This window comes from Alexandromys fortis, unplaced genomic scaffold (genome assembly GCF_014885135.2).
Source record: "Alexandromys fortis isolate MF-2015 unplaced genomic scaffold, M_Fortis_MF-2015_v1.1 scaffold_84, whole genome shotgun sequence".
Taxonomy (NCBI): Eukaryota; Metazoa; Chordata; class Mammalia; order Rodentia; family Cricetidae; genus Alexandromys; species Alexandromys fortis.
In genome coordinates this window covers 4,705,188-4,729,131 of record NW_026068017.1, presented here as the reverse complement: position 1 = coordinate 4,729,131, position 23,944 = coordinate 4,705,188, and the positions used below count along the sequence as shown (strand labels likewise).

The 23,944-nt window shown below is 51.2% G+C and overlaps 1 protein-coding gene across 1 annotated transcript; it reads right to left on the bottom strand.

Annotated features, from left to right (window-relative positions):
- Positions 1 to 224: 224 nt before the first annotated feature.
- On the bottom strand, positions 225 to 21,482 carry Gucy2d (guanylate cyclase 2D, retinal). Its single transcript, XM_050162845.1, has 20 exons — positions 18,584 to 21,482; positions 17,563 to 18,301; positions 17,175 to 17,479; positions 13,742 to 14,093; positions 13,350 to 13,434; positions 13,032 to 13,134; positions 12,572 to 12,673; positions 10,956 to 11,036; positions 9,476 to 9,682; positions 9,151 to 9,307; positions 8,629 to 8,778; positions 6,958 to 7,106; positions 6,338 to 6,501; positions 6,064 to 6,256; positions 5,501 to 5,675; positions 5,149 to 5,247; positions 4,936 to 5,030; positions 4,719 to 4,804; positions 4,409 to 4,518; positions 225 to 3,951 (listed from the first exon to the last, which is right to left on the bottom strand). Exons 2-19 carry the CDS (start codon positions 18,290 to 18,292, stop codon positions 4,425 to 4,427), a joined length of 3,327 nt encoding a protein of 1,108 aa, XP_050018802.1. The 5' UTR covers positions 18,293 to 18,301; positions 18,584 to 21,482; the 3' UTR covers positions 225 to 3,951; positions 4,409 to 4,424.
- Between the last annotated feature and the right edge of the window lie 2,462 nt (positions 21,483 to 23,944).

Here is a 23,944-nt window from a genome sequence, read left to right as displayed (position 1 = left end):
TTGGGTGCACCCAAATAGAACAAAGTTTGCTTCAATTTATCTCGAAATTGTGCAGTGGTTTTACTCTCCTCCAGTGGGATTAACAGGACCACACCCCATGTGATGGAAGGGAGCGCACCTTTATTTCAGCCTTCACCATCCCAGGACCCCAATACCAGGATGCACCACCTGGTATGCTGGGTGCAGAATCCAGAGGATCCCTATAAACATGGGTGACCCTACAATGTTGTGTTACAAGCCCTTGCCAAGGTGCAGCTCACCGCAGATAAGCAAGAAAGCAGGACCCAGACTGAAACATCAGTACACAGGAAAGGCGCCCGGGAGCCCTGGGCATGTCTCGGCATCCGAGCAGCAGCTGGGGGAAGTTCCTGCTTTGGCTATGGCAGGTTCCATCTACAGAGCCATCCCGGAGGCAAGAACAGCCCCAAGTGTGGGCTTCCGGGCAGGCCGACTGGCCGAGGTAGTGTAAGGACATCTGAATGTGTGGGGTGCCCAGCGACAGTGTCAGGTGCTTTAGTGGCTGGGAGCTGCCTGGGTCCTGGGACAACAGAATGAGAGGCAGGGAGTGTTTGAGTCAGGACTCTAAGGTTGGCAGTTCATAACCTAGACCTGGGGGGGGGGGTGGTCCTCAGAAGTGAGGGACGTTGCAGAGAAAGGCAGGGAGAAACGGGGCAAGAGGGCTCTAGGATAGAGAAGAGAAGAACAGGGACAAAGACGGGGACGGGGAAATGGAGAAAAGTGAAGGACAGAGAGGTTTGGGAGGAGCCTTTCAGCCTTTCTTCCCTTCTCCCACTGCCTCTGAACTCTGGAGCAAGGGCCCACACCCTCACCCTACCTCATCTAGTCATCTGAGACCACTACCAGCCAGTCTGGAAAGGATGCTAAGTCAAAGGAGCCAAGGGACCTGTGAACCTTGCCCACTCCTCCTTTATCCTCAGGTTAAGTATGGCCCTCAGTTCATCCTTCCCTTTTCCTGGGCTGCCCTGCCCCAGCCTGCCCAGGCTAGTCTCCCAGCACCTAACCCAGGGTGACTCTTCCTCGGGAATTCCTGAATTACACACTAGTAGCGACTCCAGATCCCAGACAGGAAGGGGAGGAAGAGTGGGAGAGAACAGGAGGGAAGGAAGGACGGGATCTTTGAGAACTCATCCCCAGTCAGGTCCAAGGCCAGCAATTTGGAATCTGCCCTTCAACTCTGGGACCCAAGTACAGAGAAAACGTTTATAAAAGATGTTTAATAATGTAAATATATTTTTAAATGATTGTGCAAGTGTGCACATTGTATCTTTTTTGCTTTGCTTTCAACGTTAACTCATCATTTATAAACATAGTTAAAATTTTAAAATTGTATTAACAGCCTACAGCAGCACCACTTAGCTAACCAGAACTGAAAGTGCTGCATTTACCTAAAAAAAATAAAAATGCCATTGGGAAGGGGGAGGAAGCCATTCATCAGTACTAAAAGGAGGAAGAGGAGGAAAAAGCAGGCTCTAGAAGTAGCTGTGATCTTAACATCCTAGGCTTAATGTCTACAGATGCCAGGCAGCGGTGCTCTCAAAATAAAGCTTGGTGTTTGCAGTTAGTGGTGAGTGTGAGGACCATGAGGACTGGAGGGCGATGCCCTGGATTAAAGTGGCTGCAGCCAAGGGGGCAATGCAAGCCCCATGTGGTGCTTTTCCCATTCAGGAGACGGGGGGGGGGGGGGGGGGGGGGGGGGGGGGGGGGGGGGGGGGGGGGGGAGTGGGGGAGTCTGGTAGAGTCGGCCCTTTGTATTTTCCCATGCCACGTCCACGGATTCAACTCTGAACCAAAATCCCTGAACTTATCTTCCTGTGACCAGGAAACTCCGAGAAGGAGTGTGTGTCCACAGAGACTGACAGATGGATTGGAATTCACTACGTGGAGAGAATGGAATTTTGTAGGTGCAGAGGGGAATTACTTTACCTTGAGCTACTTCCAGTCTCTGGAACAGCCATTCCTTGCCCCGCTCTGTATCCGAACTAACCTTGTGGTAATAAATAGAAACTTTCTAGAAACTGTAAATTTAGCAGAGCGCTAGCTTCCACCAATCCAAGAGCCAAGAATGCCGTGAAGTAGCATCTTGGGCACATAGACCAGCTCTTCCCACCTCACTGAAGCCGCCAATGTGTTTTAGAGTCGCCTTGATTTATGACTCTCTCCTTTCTGTAAAAACCCTAAGGAACTGCTTCTATGTTGGAGCATGGAATTTGGGGTAACTGAAATCTGTGTTCCTAGGCCATGGTCACTCAGAAGGGCCCACAATAGCTCTCTCTTACTCCCTTATGACGAGACTGTGGTTTTTGTGTCGGCACCATCACCATGGATGTGTGCTGTGCAGGGAGGCCTAGGAAGGTATCTGCAATGAACATGTACTATTTTTTCCTGTCATTATTCTCTACCATGTGTAGTACAGATCATCTAGAAATTACTTAAAGTACACAGGTACTATATAAAAAGTTATGTCTTAGACAAGGGACTTGAGAGTCAAGGACTTTGGTGTCCACCAGAGTCCTTGAATTGGTACCTTATAGATTACTCAGGGGTAACTATGTGGGTTTTAAAAAAAATTTTTTTTAAAGAAAGTTAAAAATGTTTTAGATTTATTTTAAAAGTTATTTTATGTGTGTAGGTGTTTTGCCTGCATGTGTGTCTGTGCACCACGTACATTACCAGTCCCTGCAGAGGCCAGAAGAGGGTGTCAGATCCCCTAGAACTGGAGTTACAGACCTTTATTAGCCTCTCTGTGGGTCTTGGGAATCCAACCTGGATCCTCTGGAAGATCAACAAGTGCTCTTAACTACTGAGCTATCTCTGTAGCCCTAGCTTATCTATTCCATATATAACTATACACAGTTGTGTTATTGAGACAGGTTCTTACAGGCAGCCCTGGCTAGCCTGGAGCTCACTATGTATACTGAGCTGCCTTCAAATTCTGAGAGATCCACCTGCCTCTGCCTGTCGGTGTATGTGCTACCACACCTGCCCCTCATCCCCCAGCATGCACGTGCACACTCCACAAACACACACATGCACGCACTCACGCATGCATGCACACAGAGTTTGCACACCACCAGGTCCTGGGTACTCACTACCTACTGGGTGTCTACTGCCAAATCTTTCAGAATCTGTGCCAATGACAGAGACAGCAAGAGTCTAACATGCCAAAGCCCAGGCGCTGGCACCCCAGGGTTCTACAAAGGAAACTTCAGCTGGGGTTTTGCCAGGACTCGGTGTGAATGTTTGTGGCAAAGATCTCAGGAGAAATGATTGTTTTCAACTATCAATTAACCAACACCTGAACAGATAACTATTCATCTGCCATTCTGGTTAGCAACGTTTGGGTGCAGCTGGTTTTCCTCCCCCACAGCATCAAAACAAGTTTTCTCTGCACTTGGGCAAGTGATTTGCTTCTGCCTATTGGAAAAGGACCCTGTCTCTGACCAGTGGGTGATGGAGAGGGGATAGGATGAAGGCTAAAGGAGCCCCGGTCTTTCCAGGCCACATGGTGACCCCTGCCCTGGTAGAACACGAGGCCTCCAGGTCCCCCGGTGTTTCTGACACCAGATCCTTACTTCTGGGGTCTCCCAGGACCTAGAGAGTGGAGCAACCCTCAATGAGCCCAGGGTCCTTGGAGCTGGGGGTCGTATGCCACAGTGTCCTGAATCCCAAGGCCAGCCACTCTAAAGCCTCACTGTAAGGGCCACATGGTGGTAGAAACCGTTTAGCCCCCCTCATTCTATCCCTGAGGGGGGTCTGGAGAGCACTTCAGATCTTCCCAAGGTCACTAGTTGGTTTGCAGCAGACTCCGGGCTCAAAACCCTTGCAGGCGGAACTGGACAGAAGCCAACATTTAAGCCGATGTCAGGCGTCAGTTCGATGTACAGCAGCAACTTCAGGAAGGGTTGTGCAGAATAATCCTGAGGGAAGCAGCTGTCTCAGAGAGGAAGAAGAGTGCACATAAGGAGGACCAGGGCCTGGGGATTCTTGCATGAAGACCATGGAGAGACCTTTCGATCTGACAGATCTGCAAATACAACTGCACACCGGCCTCTGGCAAATGCTGTCTCCAAAATTCTGTCGTGGTGTAGTATACACCCCGAGGGGTCTCTCTGAGAAGCCTGGTTTATGTTCAGGGGAAGGGGTAGGTCTGAGGAAAAATTCCTAAATCTGGATTCTTGGATCACCCCAGACCCACAAAACCAGTGTGCCTAATGTTGATGCTTCCTCTGGCGTAAATCCCTTTTCTGCCCCCTAAATCAGAGAGGAATAGGGACATTTGGCTTGGCTGGGACATCCTGCAGGCAGCTCCTACCTAGTCTTGACCAGATCCCTAGGAAGTACTCCCCTAGAAGTGAGTGGCCTCTGAGGATGAGGGGAGACACAGTACCTGTCTCCGGGGAACTTCACTTCCCAGTGAATTGGCCTGGTCTGGCTTTCTCTAGCTTCCTGCGCCTCTCTGGGGGAATCTCCTGCAGGCTGATGCCATGGTTGCTGGCCCTGCAGGAAGGAGACTGCAGCCTCAGCAAAGAGAAATAGGGGTGAGGGATGTCAGGACTTGTTATTGCTGCTTGGGATGAGGACCAGACTTGGTGTAGGAGGCAGGAAGAGAGGGCAAAGGCACAGAGGGCCCAATGGCTGGTGCCACTGAGTCTCCAGCCATCCAATTGTGACCCAGCAGGTTCAAGTCAGCCACTCACCCTGGTTGCAGATCCGGTGGTTTGGGGATGGGCTTGTTGAAACCCAGTCTGCCCACAAGCCAGTACGTGTCCTCAGCACCCTTGCCCTGGGAAAACACAAAAGAGGGGGGCTTAGGCAGACCAGGGTGAGGGATGGAGAATCTTTAGGTCTAGGTGAAACGGGGAGATCCGATATCTGTAGGGTCCCCTACAAAGCAGCAGCGTGTGGGCCACGCACCTTCAGCTCTGTGCGGCCTCGACACTCCATCTGGAAGCCCTGGTCCAGGGCACAAAGAATCCGAACAGTGCTCATGTTCACGTGGATGCGGTAAGCTGAGGCAGTGAGGGACACCATGATCTCAAAATTCACCTCCCATCTCCCCATCCTGGGCCATTTCCCCTGTCCGGGCTTTCTCCACCTCCCCCAGCTCTCCTGGTCTGTTACACTCACGCAGTCCGGTGGACTCCATTCGTGAGGCTGTGTTGACTGTGTCCCCAAACAGGCAGTACCGAGGCATGGTGAGGCCCACCACACCAGCCACGCACGGGCCTGGGGAGATACGCCAGGTCAGAGGGCAGGCGGGCAGAGACTGGGTCAAAGCTGGCGGTGCCCTGCAGCTAGGCTGCACAAAGGGCCTGGGGAGACCTTAGCACACACCCTCTCTATTAGCTCCCCCAATAACAACACCCTTGTGTATTTACTTCAAGGCAAGCCCCCTCCCCAGCCCACCCCCCAGCAAGCGTTGCCTCCTATCGCAGAAATCTGGCACCCAGAAGCTGGGGGGGGGGAGCTGAGTATTTACCTGAGTGCAGACCAATGCGAATGCGCACTGGTACCTCAGGCATATGGCGCATGCGGAAAGAACCTACAGCGCTGAGGATGTCTAGTGACATGTTGGCAATCTCTGCAGCATGCCGCTGCCCATTCCTTTGTGGCAGCCCTGAGGCCACCATATAGGCATCTCCAATTGTTTCCACCTGGGGGAAGGGGTTGTGTTTGCTCAGTTCTGAGCACCCTTCCCCTAATACTTAAATCATTGTCACTTGTCTGGAGGTCTAAACGGGGCAGGGCAGACATCCTGGAAAGCCACGCTGTGAGCTAGGAGTTGCACTGGGGCCTGAAGGAAGAGATTCGTGATGGGAGGGCTGAGGAAAACTAGCTGGTGTCTGGAGGCAGGTGGAACTGCTTCATTTAAACTGAGAGTCAGAGCCAGGCAATGCCTTAAAACCAGCAGTCAGGAGGCAGAGGCAGGAGGATTGCTACAAGTCTGAAGCCAGCCTGCTCTAAACAGCAGGTTCTAAGCCACAGAGGTATACACAGAAAACAAGACTGAAGGGCGGGAGGTTTTGTCTCTGCGCACTCCACCTTGTAGACATCGTGGGCACCAATGATGGCATCGAAGAGGGTATAGAGGTCATTAAGTAGGTCCACCACCTCGATGGGCTCACTCATGGCCGAAATGGTGGTGAAGCCCACAATGTCACTGAAGTATAGTGTCACCTCCTCAAAGTACTCAGGCTCCACAGGTGTCCCCATCTTCAGGGCCTCAGCCACAGATCTAGGAATGGCAAGCAGCAAGGTCACCTGAAGGCTGCCCCCATCTTCCCACCCTCTCCCCACACTCCACATGGGCACCCACGGAGGCAGCATCTGTGTGAGCAGCCTGTCTGTCTTCTGCTTCTCCTGTTCTAACTCCTCTGTGCGCTCTCGAATCAGGTCCTCCAGGTTACTGGAGTATTGCTCCAGCATCCGGAGCATAGAGTCAATGATGTTCATCTTCCGGCCCTTGTTGATGCTCTTGAACTAGGAGAGGAGAAAGCTAGTAAGACTTTGGCTGCTATGGCCCTCTCCTGTACTCTCTCATGTGTACACCCGAGATCCTTCCCACTCCTGCGTTTGCAGATATTACTAGCGGGTATGTGGAAAATGAGGGCTCCCTCAGAGAGTTGCTCTGAGCTGGAATTGACAAGGCACTGAACTCAGGCTAAAAGTTTTCCTGTCCCAATAAACAAATTACATAATCTGACTCTTAATTCAATGTTATTGATTTGAATTAAGTATTTCTCCCACCCAGAGTTCTCTTTCCCACTCCAAAGGCCTTCACAAGCCCTCGTCTGCTTTCCAAACCATCCCTACCAAATTTGTAGTCCTTAGGTTAACCCTAAGGAAAGAGCCAAAAAGGTCAAGCTCCTGCCAGCCTGCTTGTCCATCTGGGACCCCAGAGCCCAGCCCAGTCCCCGCACAGTCCCAGCTCCTTACCAGGTCAAAGGTGTGGTCCATGGAGGGCCGAAGCTCTGGCTGCTCTGCCCAGCACTGTGCCATCAGCCGAATGCACTCCATGGGTGCCTGGTCCATTGACACCAAGGGCCGACACAGTGGAGGAGGGTTCTGCACCCTCTGTATCACCTCTAGAGGCAAGAAGAGACTGTGAGAAGTGGGTGACCCCAGAGAAAACCCACCTCTGACTCTAGCCTAAGATGGGGGCACTCATGATTCCACGCTGGTCTCCAGCTCGCTGTGTATCAGAGGACCACAGGCTTGTACCACCATGCCCAGTTTATAAGATGCTGGGGATTGAGCTTGGGACTTCGTGCATACGAGGCAAGTCTCGGCCAACTGAGCTTCTTCCCAGAGGGAGAGGATTGTTTGTCTGTCTGTTTGTTTATTTGTTTTATCGAGACAAGGTTTTTCCGTGTAGCTTTGGTTGTCCTGGAATTCACTCTGTAGATCAGGCTGGTCTCGAACTCACAGAGATCCACCTCCCCAGTGCTGGGATTAAAGGCCCTCCTGGATAGGATTTTTTTTTTTAATTAACACTTCCAAGCCTTAGGAGATGGCCCAGTCAGTAAGTGAGGCTGGACAACAGTGCATGCAAACTCACGGTGAGTAAGCACAATTGGCCAAGACAACCCGTCAGGGGATCAAAAGCACAGTCACTAATAACACGCGCTGCTAGCTAATCGCAACACACCAGTTTTCAAAGGCCCAACCAGAACCGCTCCTGCGGCAGCTTAATTTTCCTAACCCCATAAAACCCCTAACCTGTTTACAGTAAAGAGCTTCTGTATGGGAATCTCCTGGAGTCTGTGCGTTGACTTCTCGCCCCCCCCCCCCAGGGAAACAGGGACTGCACACAGGCAGCAGCCACAAGCCAGCAAAAACTACAGGTAAGTGCCTGGCATGCAAGACCCAACCTCAGCTAGGGTCTCCGGCAGCCACATTCAGATAACTTTTTAAAAGCCAGCAGGGTGGAGTACACCTGTAACCCTGGAGCCAGGAAGGCAGACACAGCGGCCTCCCAGCACTTGCTGGCTACCCGGCACGGTTAACTGGTGAGTTCTGGATTCAGTGAGACTCTGTCTCAAAGAACAAAGAAGAGAACCACCAAGGAAGACGCCTGACATTGACCTTTGGCCTGCATTTGCGCGCACACACAACTGTCTGCACATGTAAACACACACATACTCTATACACCAATAAGTAAGTAGATAAAGGCTTTAGTTGGTGGGGGAGTGTGATGTGGGATCTCTAGGCGTAACCAGAGGGCCCTGAAATCTGAGTGGGGAGGTGATGAAGACAAACAAACATCTCTGAGCGTAAGACAAGTAAGGGCTGGGGTGAGAATCCTACAGATGATGCGTGGTTTGGATTTGGATCCTCTGACCCCTCTGTTTCTCCCCCTCGGCTTTCCTAGGATCTCTGAGAATCAGACAGGAACCTGTCTGTGTGGTGGAAGAGCAGGGTGGGTTCAGGGTCAGGACAGAAGCTGTTAAGGTCTGTGCCCTGGAACACCGCCTCATGCTTGGCTTTCCCATTGCTGTCTTCAGACCCCAGCTTTAAGAAAAGAGCTTCACCTTATTAAAGAGCCACGCTGGGTCTGGCCTGGCTGTTTTAAGTGCAGGGTGCCTACCCGGCCCCAAGGCACCTTACCCTCGGGTGTTAGCTCCAGCATGGCATAGGGGGTGCTGCGGCACACGACCTCCTGCATGATGATGCCCAGGCTAAAGACATCGCCAGCTAGTGTTCCCCGTCGCTCCAGGGCAGGGTCCCGAAGCAGCTCTGGGGCTGTCCAAAGTTGATCTAGGAGCGAGAAAGAGGGGCGTGGCTGCGAGAGAGGCTGCGGTGAGGTCCAGACCCTCATTCTCACTGGTACTAATTAACCCTATAGCCTCTCAAATATCTCAGAGCAGAGACTATTTGAGATTCAAAGCCTTTCAGGAAAAAAAAAGTCGCCTGCCCTCACGAAGGCGGTGCCTAAGGAAGACTCTACCTCCGGAGCCAGCCTTCAGCAAAGCCCCGCTTATCCACATCCCCAGAGCTTAGGCTCTCCCTAGCAAACTCCATGTCCCCAGCTAGATGAACAGTGCAAGGAGGGGATGGAGGGAAAAGCACTTGCAGCTATGCGGATCCTAGGGATGCTCCGGGGCCAGGGAGGCAGCTGGGGACGCCTACCCTCCGCACTGGGAGGCTCAGGCAACACCCTTTGCGCTTCCAGCAGTCGCCCGTGGCCATGATCTGTCACCTTGAGCACGAACCTCCCGTCCACCACGCAGTTCCTAGACTTAAGCCTCCCGTGGGCCACACCGCGATGGTGCAGGTATCTCATTCCCTTGGAAGGAGTAGAGGAAGAGGCAACCTCAGTTCTCTTGACTCCTCCTCTGCCAGCACATCTCTACGTCCTGCGAACGCGCACGCGCACACATGCACACACTCTCTCTCTCTCTCTCTCACACACACACACAGGTACACACACACAGGCACACACACACACACACACCTTGATGAGGTCCAGCAGGAGGGAAGACTTGAACATCCAGTCCAGCTTTATGTCTCTCTGGGCCAGGAGGTCATGGAGGGAGCCCCGCGTACAGTGCTCTGAGACCACAGCCAAGATGCCCTCCCCAGGGGTGGCAGGGCTGTCTGCTGTCCCTGCCAGGAAGAGCCCCAGGTAGAGGGCCACATTCTCATGCCGGAGCTCCCGCAGCTGAAAGGCAGAAACCGATTGGCATTTTTTTTCCCCCAGGAGGCAATGCACAGAGCACCGATTATTATCCCCCCGTATTCAGTGCCTGTTTGGGGGCATCCAAACTGGAAATGTAGGACTGAATATGGTAAGTAAAATAGAGTGGAGGTGTGAGGACGTTCTTCTCCACATAGTTCTGCTCAGATTATGAATGGCTAAACTAACAAATGAAAAGACAAACACACACTGGGGATTAGGGCCCAGCCAGGCCCCACTTTGCTGAGGGACTGAATTAACTGCAGAGTTAAGTGAAGCCACAGGGGAAAGAGCAGTCGAAGGAGCCACCACCTGCTCTTCCTTACGTGGCAGTCTTTAACGAAGGACCTGAGAGACCAAATGCCATTGCTTTCCAGTTTTCCCCGGGGCCACATGCCCTTTTAAGGGGCTGCTTTCATTCTAAAGACCTGGTGACTTCGCCCACACCCCAAAGGCAATCCACTCAAGTCACTGGCAGCTGTGATCACAAGCTCCCGTGGCTGCCTCCTGGAAAGAGGTCAAACCAAAGATGCTCAGCGCCAGGGGAAGAGGGACATGGAAGCTGAAGGCACCAGAATGAGTTCTTCTACTGCCAGCTGCCCACTTTGTTCTCTATGTCGGCACAGCGGGGGCATTCCGCACAGTTGTGTGTCCTCACGGAAGCGGAAACCCATTTAAATTTGTTTCCTTGAAAAAAAGGTTTGTTTGTGTGTGCGCATATCTGCGTAGGTGCATTGTGTGGGCACAAATGTGCCATGGCACCCATGTGGAGATCGGAGGGCAGCTTGCAGGAGTCGGCTTTTTCCTTCCACTGATGTGGGTACTGGGGAACAAATCCAGGTGGTCAGGCTTGATCAGACACCTTGGTCCGCTGAGCCATCTCACTGCCTCCTCATTTTTACTGTTTTTTTTTTGTTTGTTTGTCTTTTTAAATCATTTCACTCAACACAAATCCACTGGCCTCCGGTATTCCAGACCTGTGCTGGGTCCTGGGAATACGGTAGCACCCTCATTCAGCTGCCAGTTCACAATGGAGACAGATAAGACAGACTGTGGTTGAACGCACAACTTTTGTGATAAATCAGGATGTCACTTGTCACATATAAGTTGTGATAAGAACATCAAAGAAAAAAGCTAATGTCATGAGAGAGGATGGTGGGAGGGCCTCTCTGGCATGGAAGGAAAACCTGAGGATTTCCCCCATAGCCTGCTACAAAAAGAAGCCAAGAATGGGCATCTACTCCTCATCATGGGTTACCTTGGAGAAGGCTGTCTTGGTGGCTGGGCGGATAGCCATATGGCGATCCCCTGGAAATTTCTTCAGCCAAACCCAGTCTCCCTGTAGCAGAAGGTCAAGGTATTCAGTCCTTAAAGCCTCAAGATGCAAGGTGCCCTAGGGAGCTCCCATTTCCACTGACCCAGAACACATCTGTCGTAAGACAGAATATCAGATACAAGCAGCTCAACGTATGCCCGTATGTTCCGCAGGTAGCTGGGTCAGAGCAGTGAGGAAGGTGTGAAGCCGTGCGTGGTGCTCCTCACTCCTCAGATACAGCCATCAACACTCACGCATATGCAGCCCACATCACTACCCCTTGTTAGGAGAGAGCACTGTGCTAGAGCCGGCAGGGATTATTGGGAACTAGTTTTGCAGGGAGCTGTCGTCCCCCTGGTCCTGGCCACACTGTCTCTGCCTGCTTGCAGGGTCAATCCATGCTATGCCATGGTGTGGCCACTTGCAGTGATCTGCTGCTGTCATCTGGAACAAGGAGCCCTTTGTTCTTAATTTGCCCTGGGCCTTGCTAAGAGATGTGAACTACAAGAGAGTTATGAGGACTTGGTGCCGATTCCTGATCGGCATTTGGATATAACGTGAAGATACTTTATAATGGTCATTAAAGACTGGGAGTTGCATTTAGTGGGCATGGCCAGAGAGAAGAAAGGCTTAGCATAGGCGGAGGGTGGGCCCATGCAAAGAACAACCTGCTTAAAATAACAGTAACGTGTCTCTGAGAAGCAGTCACCGTGGTCTCAGGTGACACAGTAAAAACTTTTGCTTTCTCTCTAGGAGCTTGGGCGCTCTCCGCACTCCTCTTGCTGAGTTGAGTTCTCCAATCCTCCTCTCAGTACCCCTCACTCACTCTGCCACACTCACACGTCCCATGACACACTCGCATGCCCCGTGGCACACTCACACATCCCGAGGCACACGCGCACGTCCTGTGCCACACTCGCATGTCCTGTGCCACACTTGCATGTCCTGTGCCACATTTGCATGCCCCATGGCACACTCACAAGTCCCGTGGCTCACAAGTCCCGTGGCTCACAAGTCCCGTGGCTCACAAGTCCAGTGACTCACAAGTCCAGTGGATCACAAGTCCAGTGGCTCACAAGTCCAGTGGATCACAAGTCTCGTGGCTCACAAGTCCCGTGGCACTCGCACATGTCCTGGCTCAGTTGTTAGTGTTCTCTGACATTCCTTCCCTGAAGTATGTTTGTGAAGCTGACCAGAACTGGTTGGAAATGTTGAGAGGGTGGGGCGAGGGACTCTCAGTAGAGAAGGAATTGGCCTCACTGGCTGTACCAGCTTGCAGGCTGATCCCAGCAAACTCCACAGCACCCCCAGCCTCCAGCTTTTGGGTTTTGGGAAGTCCTCACCTGGACTTGTGACAGAGAGGATTTCCAGATTGGGTGGCTAAGTCTGTGCCCAGCTTCATCTCCCTGCCTGGAGCCTGCGAGATGCGACCTGACCCTACCCCCCCCCCCACACACACACACTCCAGCCAGAGTACTTTTCCTCTGACTCTGGTCCCAGCATCCTTCCTTTTTTTCCCTTCCTGAAGTACGGATCAGGCTAACTGGGGATCAGCTCACCTCATAGAGGCCAATGTTGGTGTTCTCTGGGGTCTGGCTGGGGACACTGCGGATGTCTGATGTGCTCCGGGTAGCCAGACTGGATCTACTGCCCTGGGCCATCTGAGGACAGAGGTCAAAACAAATATCAGAATCTATTCTGGGGCTAGAGTCCTGGGGTGAGGCTGAGTTCTGTGGGTGACAGAGAAGAGGAAAAGAAATCTACAGGCCAGGCGGAAAGGGCACTTAGTGCACCACACTCTACAGTTTACAAAACAGATATGCAGTTTCTAGCTGGACCTTCACACCAGCCCAAGATCGACTGTCCCCCCTATTGTGTAGATGAGGTCTCTGATTTCCAAGGACAAAGCTGGGGCAGGAGCTAAGTTTCTCATGTGGGAGCTGGTGGGTGGGAGGGGGTTGGGGATGGGGAGAGGCTCAGGGAAGGGTCCTGTGGATCCTAGCTCCCTGCTTTCCTGACCTTCCGAGAGCTGCCCCCCTGTGGGTGGAGCAAGGTAACATCTTCCAGAGTCAGGATGATCTTGTTGGGGCCCGAGACCATTTGTATATGTAGAAGTCGGTGTCTGGTGCGGGGAGGTGGGCATCCCCATGAGGTCCATAAGAGGCCAGCGGGGGATAGAGCAGAGGGGTGACATTAGTTCAGGGAGGTGGACTTGGATGTAGCTATTCCCCAAACATGCCCTGGAACTCTGCCAACTCCCTGGATCCTCGTGTCCCTCCTCAAGGCGACTCTCCCCGTCTTGTGGACCTCACCTGGTGTCTTACTTCCCCTTCTCACCTCAAGTAATGAGCCAGGAGGGCTCCAGTCAGTCCCATCCCTATCACCAGGAGGAAGCCAACAAAGACCAGGCCTGGCTCCACTCCTGAAGGGACAAAGAGAGGACACTTGAGTGCCTTAAGAGAAGGAGGCGTTCAATAAGTCATGCCAAATCTAAGAAATGGGCTTGGGAGCTGGGTGAAAGATCACAGATTCCTCAAAGGGGGAGTCTAGAGATGCTACAAGGGTCCTCAAGGGTTCTGGAAATCCTTGAGAGGGGTCCTGAGTAAGCCATGGGCTAAAGGAGGACCTGGGAGAAAAACTGGAGTTCCCTCTGTCCCACAGCTTTGTGACTTGTCCATGCTGACTCTTAGTAGGAGCCTGAGGGTGCTCGCGGAGGGTGCTCCCCTCACCTCCATTGCAGATCACATCTGGATTGAACCAGCAGGAAGGATCTGGCCCGGGTGCAGGTCCACCTCTCGGGAAGTGCACCGGGGGCCCAGCAGGGAGCAGGGAGCCTCGGATGGGATCCAGCAGGTGTGTGGTGAAGAGCCGGTCTCCTGATGCATCTGTGTCCAGCAGCACAAAGGAGGGCTCCTCGGTTCTTCCCAGGTCCCCGCAAAAGCCAGAGACTTGGGCTTCCTGAACTTGGCGGGCCACAGATGCGCCTGACACCCAGCCACCACCCACAGCTGCTCTGGCTCTCGTCACTCCCCCAGCCAATAGGAAGACAGCGTCGTAGATGGTTCCGAACAGTGGGGAGACCTAGAGGAGAGCAGAGAGTGAGGACTTAGAGCCCATAAATGGCTGAGAATTCACTGGCCTGTCTGTCCCTTTATTAGCTCCACTGATTCTGAGGGTTCCTATCTCCATTCACCCCAGTGTCTGTTGGTGTAGACTGCAGCTCCTTTTAGGAACTGAGTTCTCCTCTCATCACGACTGTGACTCGCCATAGCCTAGACCTTCCCATCTAGGTTTTTGCCTGGCTTATACTTTTAACGCCATCACCTGCCACTCATCTAAAGCCCCCCATCATTTGCTCATGCTCATGTCTTCCTGTTGTTGTGTATTTATTTTATTGAGTCATGGTCTTTCTACATTGCTGAGATTGACCTTAACCTCATTCTGCAGCCTAGGCAGATGTTGGATCTACCTTTGTTCCCACCTTCCTTCTTTCCTCCTCCTCCTCCTCCTCCTCCTCCTTTCTCTCTCTCTCTCNCTCTCTCTCTCTCTCTCTCTCTCTCTCTCTCTCTCTCTCTCTCACACACACACACACACTCACACACACACACACACAGAGGGCCTGGAACTTCTGATCCTCCTGTTTCTAGGTGGGAACTCGGCAGACAGTGGTACATCCCCAGATATTGAAGTTTTGATCCTCCTGCTTCAGCCTTTTAAGTAGCAAGGATTATTTGCCCACATCACCAGGCCTAGCTTGGTTATCAGTGTTTCTTCCATGCCAACTCCAAAGAGGTGGTCTCCTCACCACTATTCCCAATTCCTATTTCTTGGGATGGTGGACACCATGGAACACCAGTGACACCGTGCTGTGTGTGAGAGTCCTCTGCCGTGAGCGAGGTTTTCTTCCATTTAGGGGGAGAGACAAAAGGGTTAAGGAAGTGCAATAGTGAAGGGGTGGGAAGTGGGAGGGATGAGGAGAAGGGAGGAAGAGGTGGAAGATTCCTGGAGTAGTGACCCTCCCCCAGGTCACGAATCAGAATTATCTAGGGGAGAATGGGGCAGAAGAAAAACCGAGAGGACGCATTCAGGAAACCTAAAGTGGCTTAGTCTGGCCAAAGCTCGTGGAAGGTGTGAGAGAAATGGAGACTCAAGTCCTGCTAGGCCATGTGAGGAGCCCTCCGTCTAGACAGGACAATGGAGGTCCCCAACTCAGGGTGCAGGACTCCATCCAGAAACAATCAGGGGGCTCTGAACCACGGATGGAAAATGTAGAGGGCACCCCATTTCTGAAGCCGGATCTCGCTGGTGGTGGGGAGAAGCTGGGTCACACTAGAGATGGGAGATCCCAGATTTGGGCCCAGAAATGCTGCAGCCGGAGTCAGGGCAGTATCAGCGAGGAAGGAGAGTATGAAGGGACTCTAAAGGCCTTCAGGAAGAAAAAGTAACCGGGCTTCATGCCTGGGCTTGTGGGGGACAAAGGGGAGACCGGGTCTCCAGCGTGGACAGCTGGCAGCACCGCGTACTGACAGCTTATGAAAGCGTCTTTGCCCTCATCTTTCCCTCTCCTTCCCCTGACGGACGATTCCCCCATCCCATCTCACTTTTTATCGATTATTTCCGTTCTTTCTTCCTTTCTATCCCAAACGTCTCCGGGGAGAAATCTAGAGGCATTGGTGGGGAAGAGTTCAGCATGCCTCTGCACCCCACTCCCCACCTTAGCCTTCTTTCGGGGGGTCCCTTTTGAGTACGGTTATGGATGTTTGTTCATTTGGGAAAATTGATCCTAAGGCCTCACACTCTTCTGGCAAGCATCCTTCACTGTGCTGTCTGATCGTCTCTTGTTTTTGAGACAGGCCCCTCAGTGGGCCAGACCCACCTTGAATTTACTCCACAGCTCTTTCTGTCCTCCTTCCTCAATCTTCTGAGTGTCTGAGACTGCAAACCCATGTCACGATGCCCGGCTGAGTACAATCTTCTTGATTGCTAATTTTCTTCCTACTGATATCTAGCTTCCCTTCAGCCTCACTAGTTTCTAGACTTCCTGTGTGACCGGGGAGGAATTAGATGATCTGAATTGGGATCCGGGAGATCAAGGAATTCTGATTACTACCTGGGTGTTGGAAACTGCCTTTGGATCTGATTCTAGAGTCCCAACTCCATGTAGTTAAGAGCTCCGGTGCGACCAGGGAACAAAGTCAAGACCCCAGAAGAATTGTCTCTGGGCTAGGGTGAATCTGTATCTCCTGCCGTTCCCAGAACACCAGCTGCTTGTTATGGAAGTTTTTGGGGTACTGGGTTAAGCCTGCTGTGAAGAAAGCTAAAAATGACGTGGCCGTTTAGGATTTACTCCTTGGAGGTGGATTTGAGAGGTCTCATTGCCTACTCTCGGGGGTAATCATAGTAATGAATGCCCTAAGCAAGACCAGAACTACTTTTTTTTTAATGGGAAAATTCAAACTACTTAGAAATTTATTTTTAAACAAGACAATATTAGTGTATATACTTTAGCTTTATATATGTGTGTTTCTGGGTATATATGTATAGATATATATTATAGTTATCACTTTTTCATGCAAAAGCCATTATTTTATAATTAATACTTAAGTGCATATTGTAACTGCCTCCTCAGTGACAATATACATCCAGTCTTTGCTGCTATGGGTTATTGCTTTTGTATACTGTAAAGATTTGCCACTCATACTGGTTTAATAAAATGCTGATTGGCCAGGAGCCAGGCAGGAGATATAGGTACAGCAACCAGACTAAGAATTCTAAGACCAGAACTTTACAGCACCCACACAACTCCAGATCAGCGTGGCTACTGACTATTGGCTCCACCCCCACTTTCCCACTGGTTCCACCCTCCCCTTTCCCACCGTCTTCACCGCCCCTTTCCCATTGGCTCCACCCTCCTTATTCCCACAGTCTCCACCCTTCCCTTTCCCATTGGCTTCACTCCCCACTGTCTCCACCCTCCTCCCTTTCCCACTGTCTTCACCGCCCCTTTCCCATTGGCTCCACCCTCCTTATTCCCACTGTCTCCACCCTTCCCTTTCCCATTTCCCACTCTCCTCTTCCGGCTGGTTCCATCCTTCTCTCCTTGTCCGTTTTCGCTCACTTCCCTGGCTCTCCTCCCACATCTCTATTCATTAGTCCGTCTACCTGCTGCAGGTTGAGGTCAGCGGGCAGCTCCTGGTGCTCTTGGGCCCTGCGCAGGCTGTCCTGCACGCTGCCTCCCGGAGGACAGTGGCGCGTGAGTGTGAGCACAGCATCGTGTGCCCTGCGAAGCTGGGAGCTGTTGACAAGTGGAGCCAGAGTCTCCGGGCCTGGAGACAACGCATAGTGAAGAGTGTCGAAGGGCAGGAAGACCAAAGAGCCATCAGCTAGGCCCAGCTCTTCTGCAGCTTCCAGTAGGTAGCGCTGCTCCTCGCCGCCCAGCAGCACCGAGTGCATCACCATGATCACTACTGCAGACACAGAGATTCGCTCGCTAAGCTGCCCGCTACCCGTAGGACCCGCCCATCTCCCCTCACTCTACGTGGGAGCCTACCTCTCACTCTAGGCCCGTCCCGGATCCTCCTGAGAGCCTCCCTAGCTCCAGACAGGTCTGAGGGCTCCATGGAGGTTACTAGGGCAACTGGCAAGCCCCGGGCCCTGAGTGCTGTGGACAGAGCACGTCCCGCCTCCACCCACAGGTCCTGGGGCGCAGTGATGAGGGCCACGCGCGCCCAGCGGAATGCTCGAAGGAGGACATAGAGAGCATCTGCAGCGGGGGTCACCGCCGGGGCTGTAGTACCCGCCGCTCGCGTGCCTGGGCAGCCCCAGGGCACCAGCGCTACTCCAGCCTCCTGGGCTAGTAGTTCGGCTGGCCGGCAGGCTGCGGGGTTCACTGGACCCACCAGACCAGAGACTCGAGACAGCGCAGCGGACACAGCCCCTAGAGAGCCCGGGGTCAGGCAGGGCTCCGGCAGCAGTGCAACCTCGAACCGGGGGCCGCCGTCTAGGGCAAGGTCACGGTTCAGGCGGTCAGCGGCCAGACGCGCAGCCAGATCAGGGCGGGCCCGGGCAAAGATGGGGTCGCAAGCCCAGGGGCCCAGGACCCCCACTTTGAACACGGCCGAGAGGGCAGCAGGCGGCGGGAGCAGTAACAGGAGCAGGAGTCCGGGCAGCCGAGAACCTGACCAGCACAGGACCCGAGAAAGACTGGACGAGGTCTGCCACACAGGGACGCAGGACCCGGCGTCGGGAAGCCCACTCGCTGGCAGGAGCCACGCGGTCATTGCCTTCTTCTGTGAAGAAGGGGAGAGTTGAGATTCCCCAACGCTCCCTTAGGGTTCTCCGCTCCAGCCGGTTTTTCAAATCCCTCCCAACCCTAAGGATGTCTAGGCTTCCACACACTTGGACCCTAGATGGGGGCAGGGCACCGCCCCAAGGTCTCTTTGGCCTGGCCTGGCCTGCTCGTCCCGACTTGTTTATCTTCCCTCCCCAGTCACTGTCCTCTGGTTCGGAGAGGATACTCCCACGCCCTCACACAGGACCCGAGTCCACCTAGTGGGTCATTTTCTACTTACCGGGTAGTCCCGGGCTGGGGCCTGGCTAAGGGGTCACAGGGTCGATGCCCCTTCGGTCTCCCCTGGCAGCCCAGCCCAGGGCGGGGGTGTGGGAACAGCCCGTTGGAGCCCTTAATCTCCTCAAGCCGATTAGGATCTTTTAATCAAGCAGAGAGGGGCGGGCTGATGGAGGTTGAGAGTCCCTTCTGCGCCTCTCTCGGTGGGATCTGCGCTGCTTCCAGACAGCCAGGGCTACTTAGCTAAACACTCAGGAAGGAAAAGTAACAGAATCAGGTCTGTACCGCGTGTAAACTTAGTATCAAGTTTTAGACTTACACGTGAAAATCGAAAGTTTATATTTTTTTTCAGTTGTCTCGGCAAAAATTGTATCAGCTAAGAATCATCCCTGGAACCGGGCAGTGTTGGCGCACACCTTGAATCCCAGCACTCTGAAGGCAGAGGCAGTCGGATCTCGGAGTTCAAGGCCAGCCTGGTCTAAAGAGCGAGTTCCAGGACAGCTAGGGCTACACAGAAAAACCCCATCTCGAAAAACCAAAAAGTGGGGCTGGAGAGATGGCTTGGTGGTTAAGAGCACTGGCTGCTCTTCCAAAGGTCATGAGTTCAATTCCCAGCAACCACATGGTGGCTCACAACCATCTGTAATGAGATTTGGCGCTCTCTTCTAGTGTGTGGGCATACATGGAAGCCGAATGTTGTATACACAATAAATAGATAGATAAATAAATAAATCTTTTAAAAAATAAATAAATAAAACAAAAAAGAATAAAAAATTAAAAAAGAATCATCTGTGGGTACTAAAACTAGGTGGGAAATATGAAGACCGTCAGGATGTTTTGTTTCCCATGGTTATAAACTCCATCTATTGCTTATAGGTTGGAAGACAGCAGGCAAAAAAGTTGCAATTTTAATTGTAAAAAACTATCTATAGTTGGGTGTAGTGGCCTTTAATCCCAGCACAAGGGAAGCAGAGGCAGGTGGATCTCTGTGAGTTTGAAGTCAGTCTAGTCTACCTAGAAAGTTCCAGGACAACCAGGACTACTCCAGATCCTGTCTCAAAAGTTACTTTATTTCATATGTATGTATGTATTCCTGAGTACATGTATGTGTTCCACATGTGTGCAGGAGCTGATGGGGGTCAGAAGAGGCATCAGAACCCCTGGGACCAGAATTACACATGGTTGTGAGCCACCATGTGGGTGCTGGGGACAGACCAACATGTAAGGGTTTGAACTGCTGAGTGGCCTTTCCAGGCTTGTAACTGCTGCAACCCTCCCCGCCCCATCCCTGGGCTGGTGGTTTCCAGTCTACAGGGACTGGACAGTTATTTGCCCCTTCACTGGATGTCCTATTTCATCCCTTGCATGATTACTTTCTCTCTCTGCCGCCCTCGCTCCTTCCAGCTCAAACGCCACCTTTGGGGAAAAACTTTAAACCAGTAAAGATATAAAAATGCTACAAGGAGCCAGACTGTGGTGGTGCACGCCTTTAATCCCAACACCTGGGAGGTAGAGGCAGGTGGAGTTTCAGGCCAGCCTGGTTTACAGAGTGAGTTCCAGGATAGCCAGGGCTGTTACACAGAGAAACACAGACATACACATACTTTAGAAAGTAAAATCTTTAGCTGGGCATGATGGTACATGTCTTTAGTTCCAGCAGCCAGGAGGCAGAGGCAGGTGGATCTCTGTGAGTTCGATGCCAGCCTGGTCTAGAGAGTGGGTTCCAGGCCAGCCAGAGCTACATAGAGAAACCCTGTCTCAAAAATAAATAAATAAATAAATAAATAAATAAATAAATAAAAGTTATTGGATTTCTTCTGTGTGTTAAGCACTTATTTTAGGCTCTGGAAACACAGCAGTGAATTAAGACTTTAAAGTTCCTGTCTTCATAGGTCTGACATTCTACTGAGAGCAGAAGACAATGTTTGTTACAATATTATTACAAGTTCAAAGGGTGGAAAACGTAGCATGCACAGAAAAAACATGAAAATCTGTTACATTTCGGTTGGAGATAATTATTTCTTATTTGCTGCACCCTGCAGGAGTTGGGTTCAAGGAACCTGAGTGAGGTGACACGGGATACAGAAACCACAGACACACGTACAGCAAGCCTGCAGTTGGGGAGCCCAGGCTCTCTGGGATAACAGGGCACCTAGTACTAACCCAGGAAACCGAACTGGGGCAGGAGTTCTTTGGACACAGCTGAATAAGGAGGCAGGTTTTCGATCCGCAGCCAGAAAAGGACGCAAGGTCCAGCTCATCTTGGTATGAAGTCTCAGTAGGGAGCATGCTAGGCTGTAAACAACGGGAGGAGGAAGCTGGGGTGTGCACTTTCTCTACACTCTGCCAACATTAGGATACCTACCAGAGGAAATCTTCACTGTCCCCCCAGCCCCCAATGCAGTTGAAATATCTCATATAGGTAAAGTCCTATTGGTGTGGAACCGTGGTCTGTATTCTGCCTATTATATTTTAAATAAATGCTTATTGGCAGGAAGTATAGGCAGGACAACCAGATAGGAAGTAGAGGAGGGTGGGTCAAGGAGAACAGGAGAATTCTGGGAAGAGGACAGCGTCCGGGCCTAGACACAAAAGAAGCAAGATGTGACTGCCTTGCTGAAAAAGGTACCAAACCATGTGGCTAACATATACTAGAATAATGGGCTAATATAAGTTATAAGAGTTAAGAAGAAGCCTGAGCTAATAGGCCAATCAGTTTATAACTAATGTAGACCTCTGTGTGATCTCTTTGGGACTTAACGATTGTGGGAACCAGGCAGAACAGAAACCCTGACAACATCCTATAATATTTGTCCCTTTTAACTTGTTTATTTGTGAGTGTGTGCACACAAGAGTGTGATGCACCCACGCCACGGCACATTTGTAGTAGTCAGAGGACAGCTTGTTGGAGCTGGTTCTCACCTTCCACCTTGGGGGACCCAGGGTCAAGCTCAGGTCACTGTGCTTGGGAACAGTTGTCTTTACCGGCTGAGCCCTCTCGCGGAGCCTGTCCATATAAAAATATGGCTTATTCACCTGCTGTAATGGTTATATGGCCATCCCACATTGCAGCATGTGTGTTTCATTTTGATGAAAAGTATTCATTGAAAATATTTCTATGAATTCATTAAGAATTTCCTGCATGCATACAGTATATCTTGATTGTGTTCAATCCTCCCACGAAATCCTTCCAGATCCAATCCCACCTCATCTTCCCTCCCAACTTCATACTTCTTTTATTTATTTATTTTTAACTCACAGAGTCTAATTTGTGCTTCTCACATACTCTTGGGCGTGGCACCATCACTGGAGTTGTGGTGGACCTAGCGGGACCACATCCTTAGAGAAAACTCCCCACACCCAGGAGCCGTCAGCTGTCACTAGTTCCTCAGCTTCGGGGAGGCTGAAAAGTGTTCCCCTGGGCACACGTACCACACTTTGTAGATCTGTCCATTTGTCCATCCACTCTTAAGTTGCTTCCACCTTGTCTGCTCCTAAGCACAAAGACCTGAGCTTGACTCTGGGTCCCCCAAGGTGGAAGGTGAGAACCGGCTCCAACAAGCTGACCACTCCATGTGTGTCATGGCGTGCATGCTTCACACTCATGTAGAGAGCACACATGTAGAGAGCAAGGCCACCATGCCCTTAACAACAAATCCGTTCTCTGGAGCTTAGAACCAGAGGCAAAATTTGTGGGTTGTACAGGGATTCTATTTTTAATTGTTTGAAGAGACGGTGTGGTGAGTTTTAATTTTACTTTATTTCCACTCATTGCACTATTTTATAATCAGGTGGTAGAATATTTAAACCTGTCCTGGTCCTCATTCCAAGATGACACAGGCAGCTGTGTAGCCGCCACACTGACCCACCTTCTTCAGGTTCCTTCTCTGTAGTCTGTAGTGTTCAATCTGCAATGCAGGGAGACAAAACCGCTCCTCCTATAGGAAGGGTGGGGCCGAAGCTTAAAGCAGCAGCCAGCCAAGTTACCAGAGGGCAGAATTATAATTAAATCCGAAGCCTATAAATAGTCTTCACTGCCCCAGGAGGCGCAGAAGGTCTGGGTTTTTCTTTCTATAGGAGGAAAGGGAAAAGGTCTTTCTTCCTGCTTCTGAGCCCCTCTCTGGCTCCCTCCGAGATGTGGAGGAGTTCACAAGAGAAATTCTTTTCTATTTGTGGAATCACTGTGGCAGCAGATAAGAAAAAAAATTAGTCTTTGAAAGAGGCAAAACAATATGTGTGCGTGTGTATGTGTGTGTGTTGGGGATTAAGCCCAGGGCTTTGCATACAAACACTCTAGTACTAAGCTACAACCCCCAAGCCCCAAACAACTTTTGAAAGAAAGAAACTTATCTTGAATTTCAGAGTAGCAGACCTGAGATGGAGGCAATAAGACCTGATTTTAAATACTAAATGAAGGGTTCAGCCTGAGTCAGAAAAAAAAAAAAAAAACAGAAAAAAAAAAAACCCTACTGAACAGAGGAGAGTAGAAGCCAGGACTCCATTACACTACAGTTTATAGTGGCCACAAAACAGCCAAGGAGGAACAAAGAAATAGATATCATGTCCCTTTCAATGAAACAAGCAAGCGAACCACACACACACATCAAAACAGAGGCATGGGCACAGCTCAATAGTAGAAAACATGAGGCCCTGGGTTCTGCTATGTCCTGGAAACCTGAGAGGGACAAGGAGGGAATGAGGACATGACAGACATTCTTACAGAATAGCTGTACTCTCTGATGGAGGGCACCTACTACAATACAGCCTGGGTGAGTTCACTACAGGTGAATTCATACACAGGGAGGAGTTAGCCAGCTGGCCTGGGGAGGAGTCTCTGTAGAGGAGCAGCAGTCTCAGGCCACACACATTTGGGAGGAGGAAGCTGCAGTCTTTGCTTTCTGTGCGCTCTGTCAGCTGTCCAACATGGATCAGAGGAAGGCCTTGCCAATTCCCATGAGTCTGGGGTCCTCATCAAAATACACATACAGCATTAATACACATTACTCAGGGTTTCCAACCCTCAGCCTCCTCTATCAATCAATCAGTAAGTAATTTAAAATTATCTGTGCTCTCTGATTACAGAAACAATGTGTATTTCTCATATAAATCAAAGCATGCAAAAATTAAAAACAAAAAAGCCTTTTCCAAGTGGCTACCATCAACAGCTTGTGTGTGTGTGTGTGTGTAGGGGTGCCTTGTGTGTATTTGTGTGTTTGTTCAGGGGTGCCTTGTGTGTGCGTTCAGTCATACTTGTGTGTGTGTGTGTGTATGTTCAGGGGTGCCTGTCTGTGTGTTTGTGTGTGTTCAGGGGTACGTATGTGTGTGTTCAGGCATGCTTGTGTGGAAGCTGGAAGTTAACCTCAAA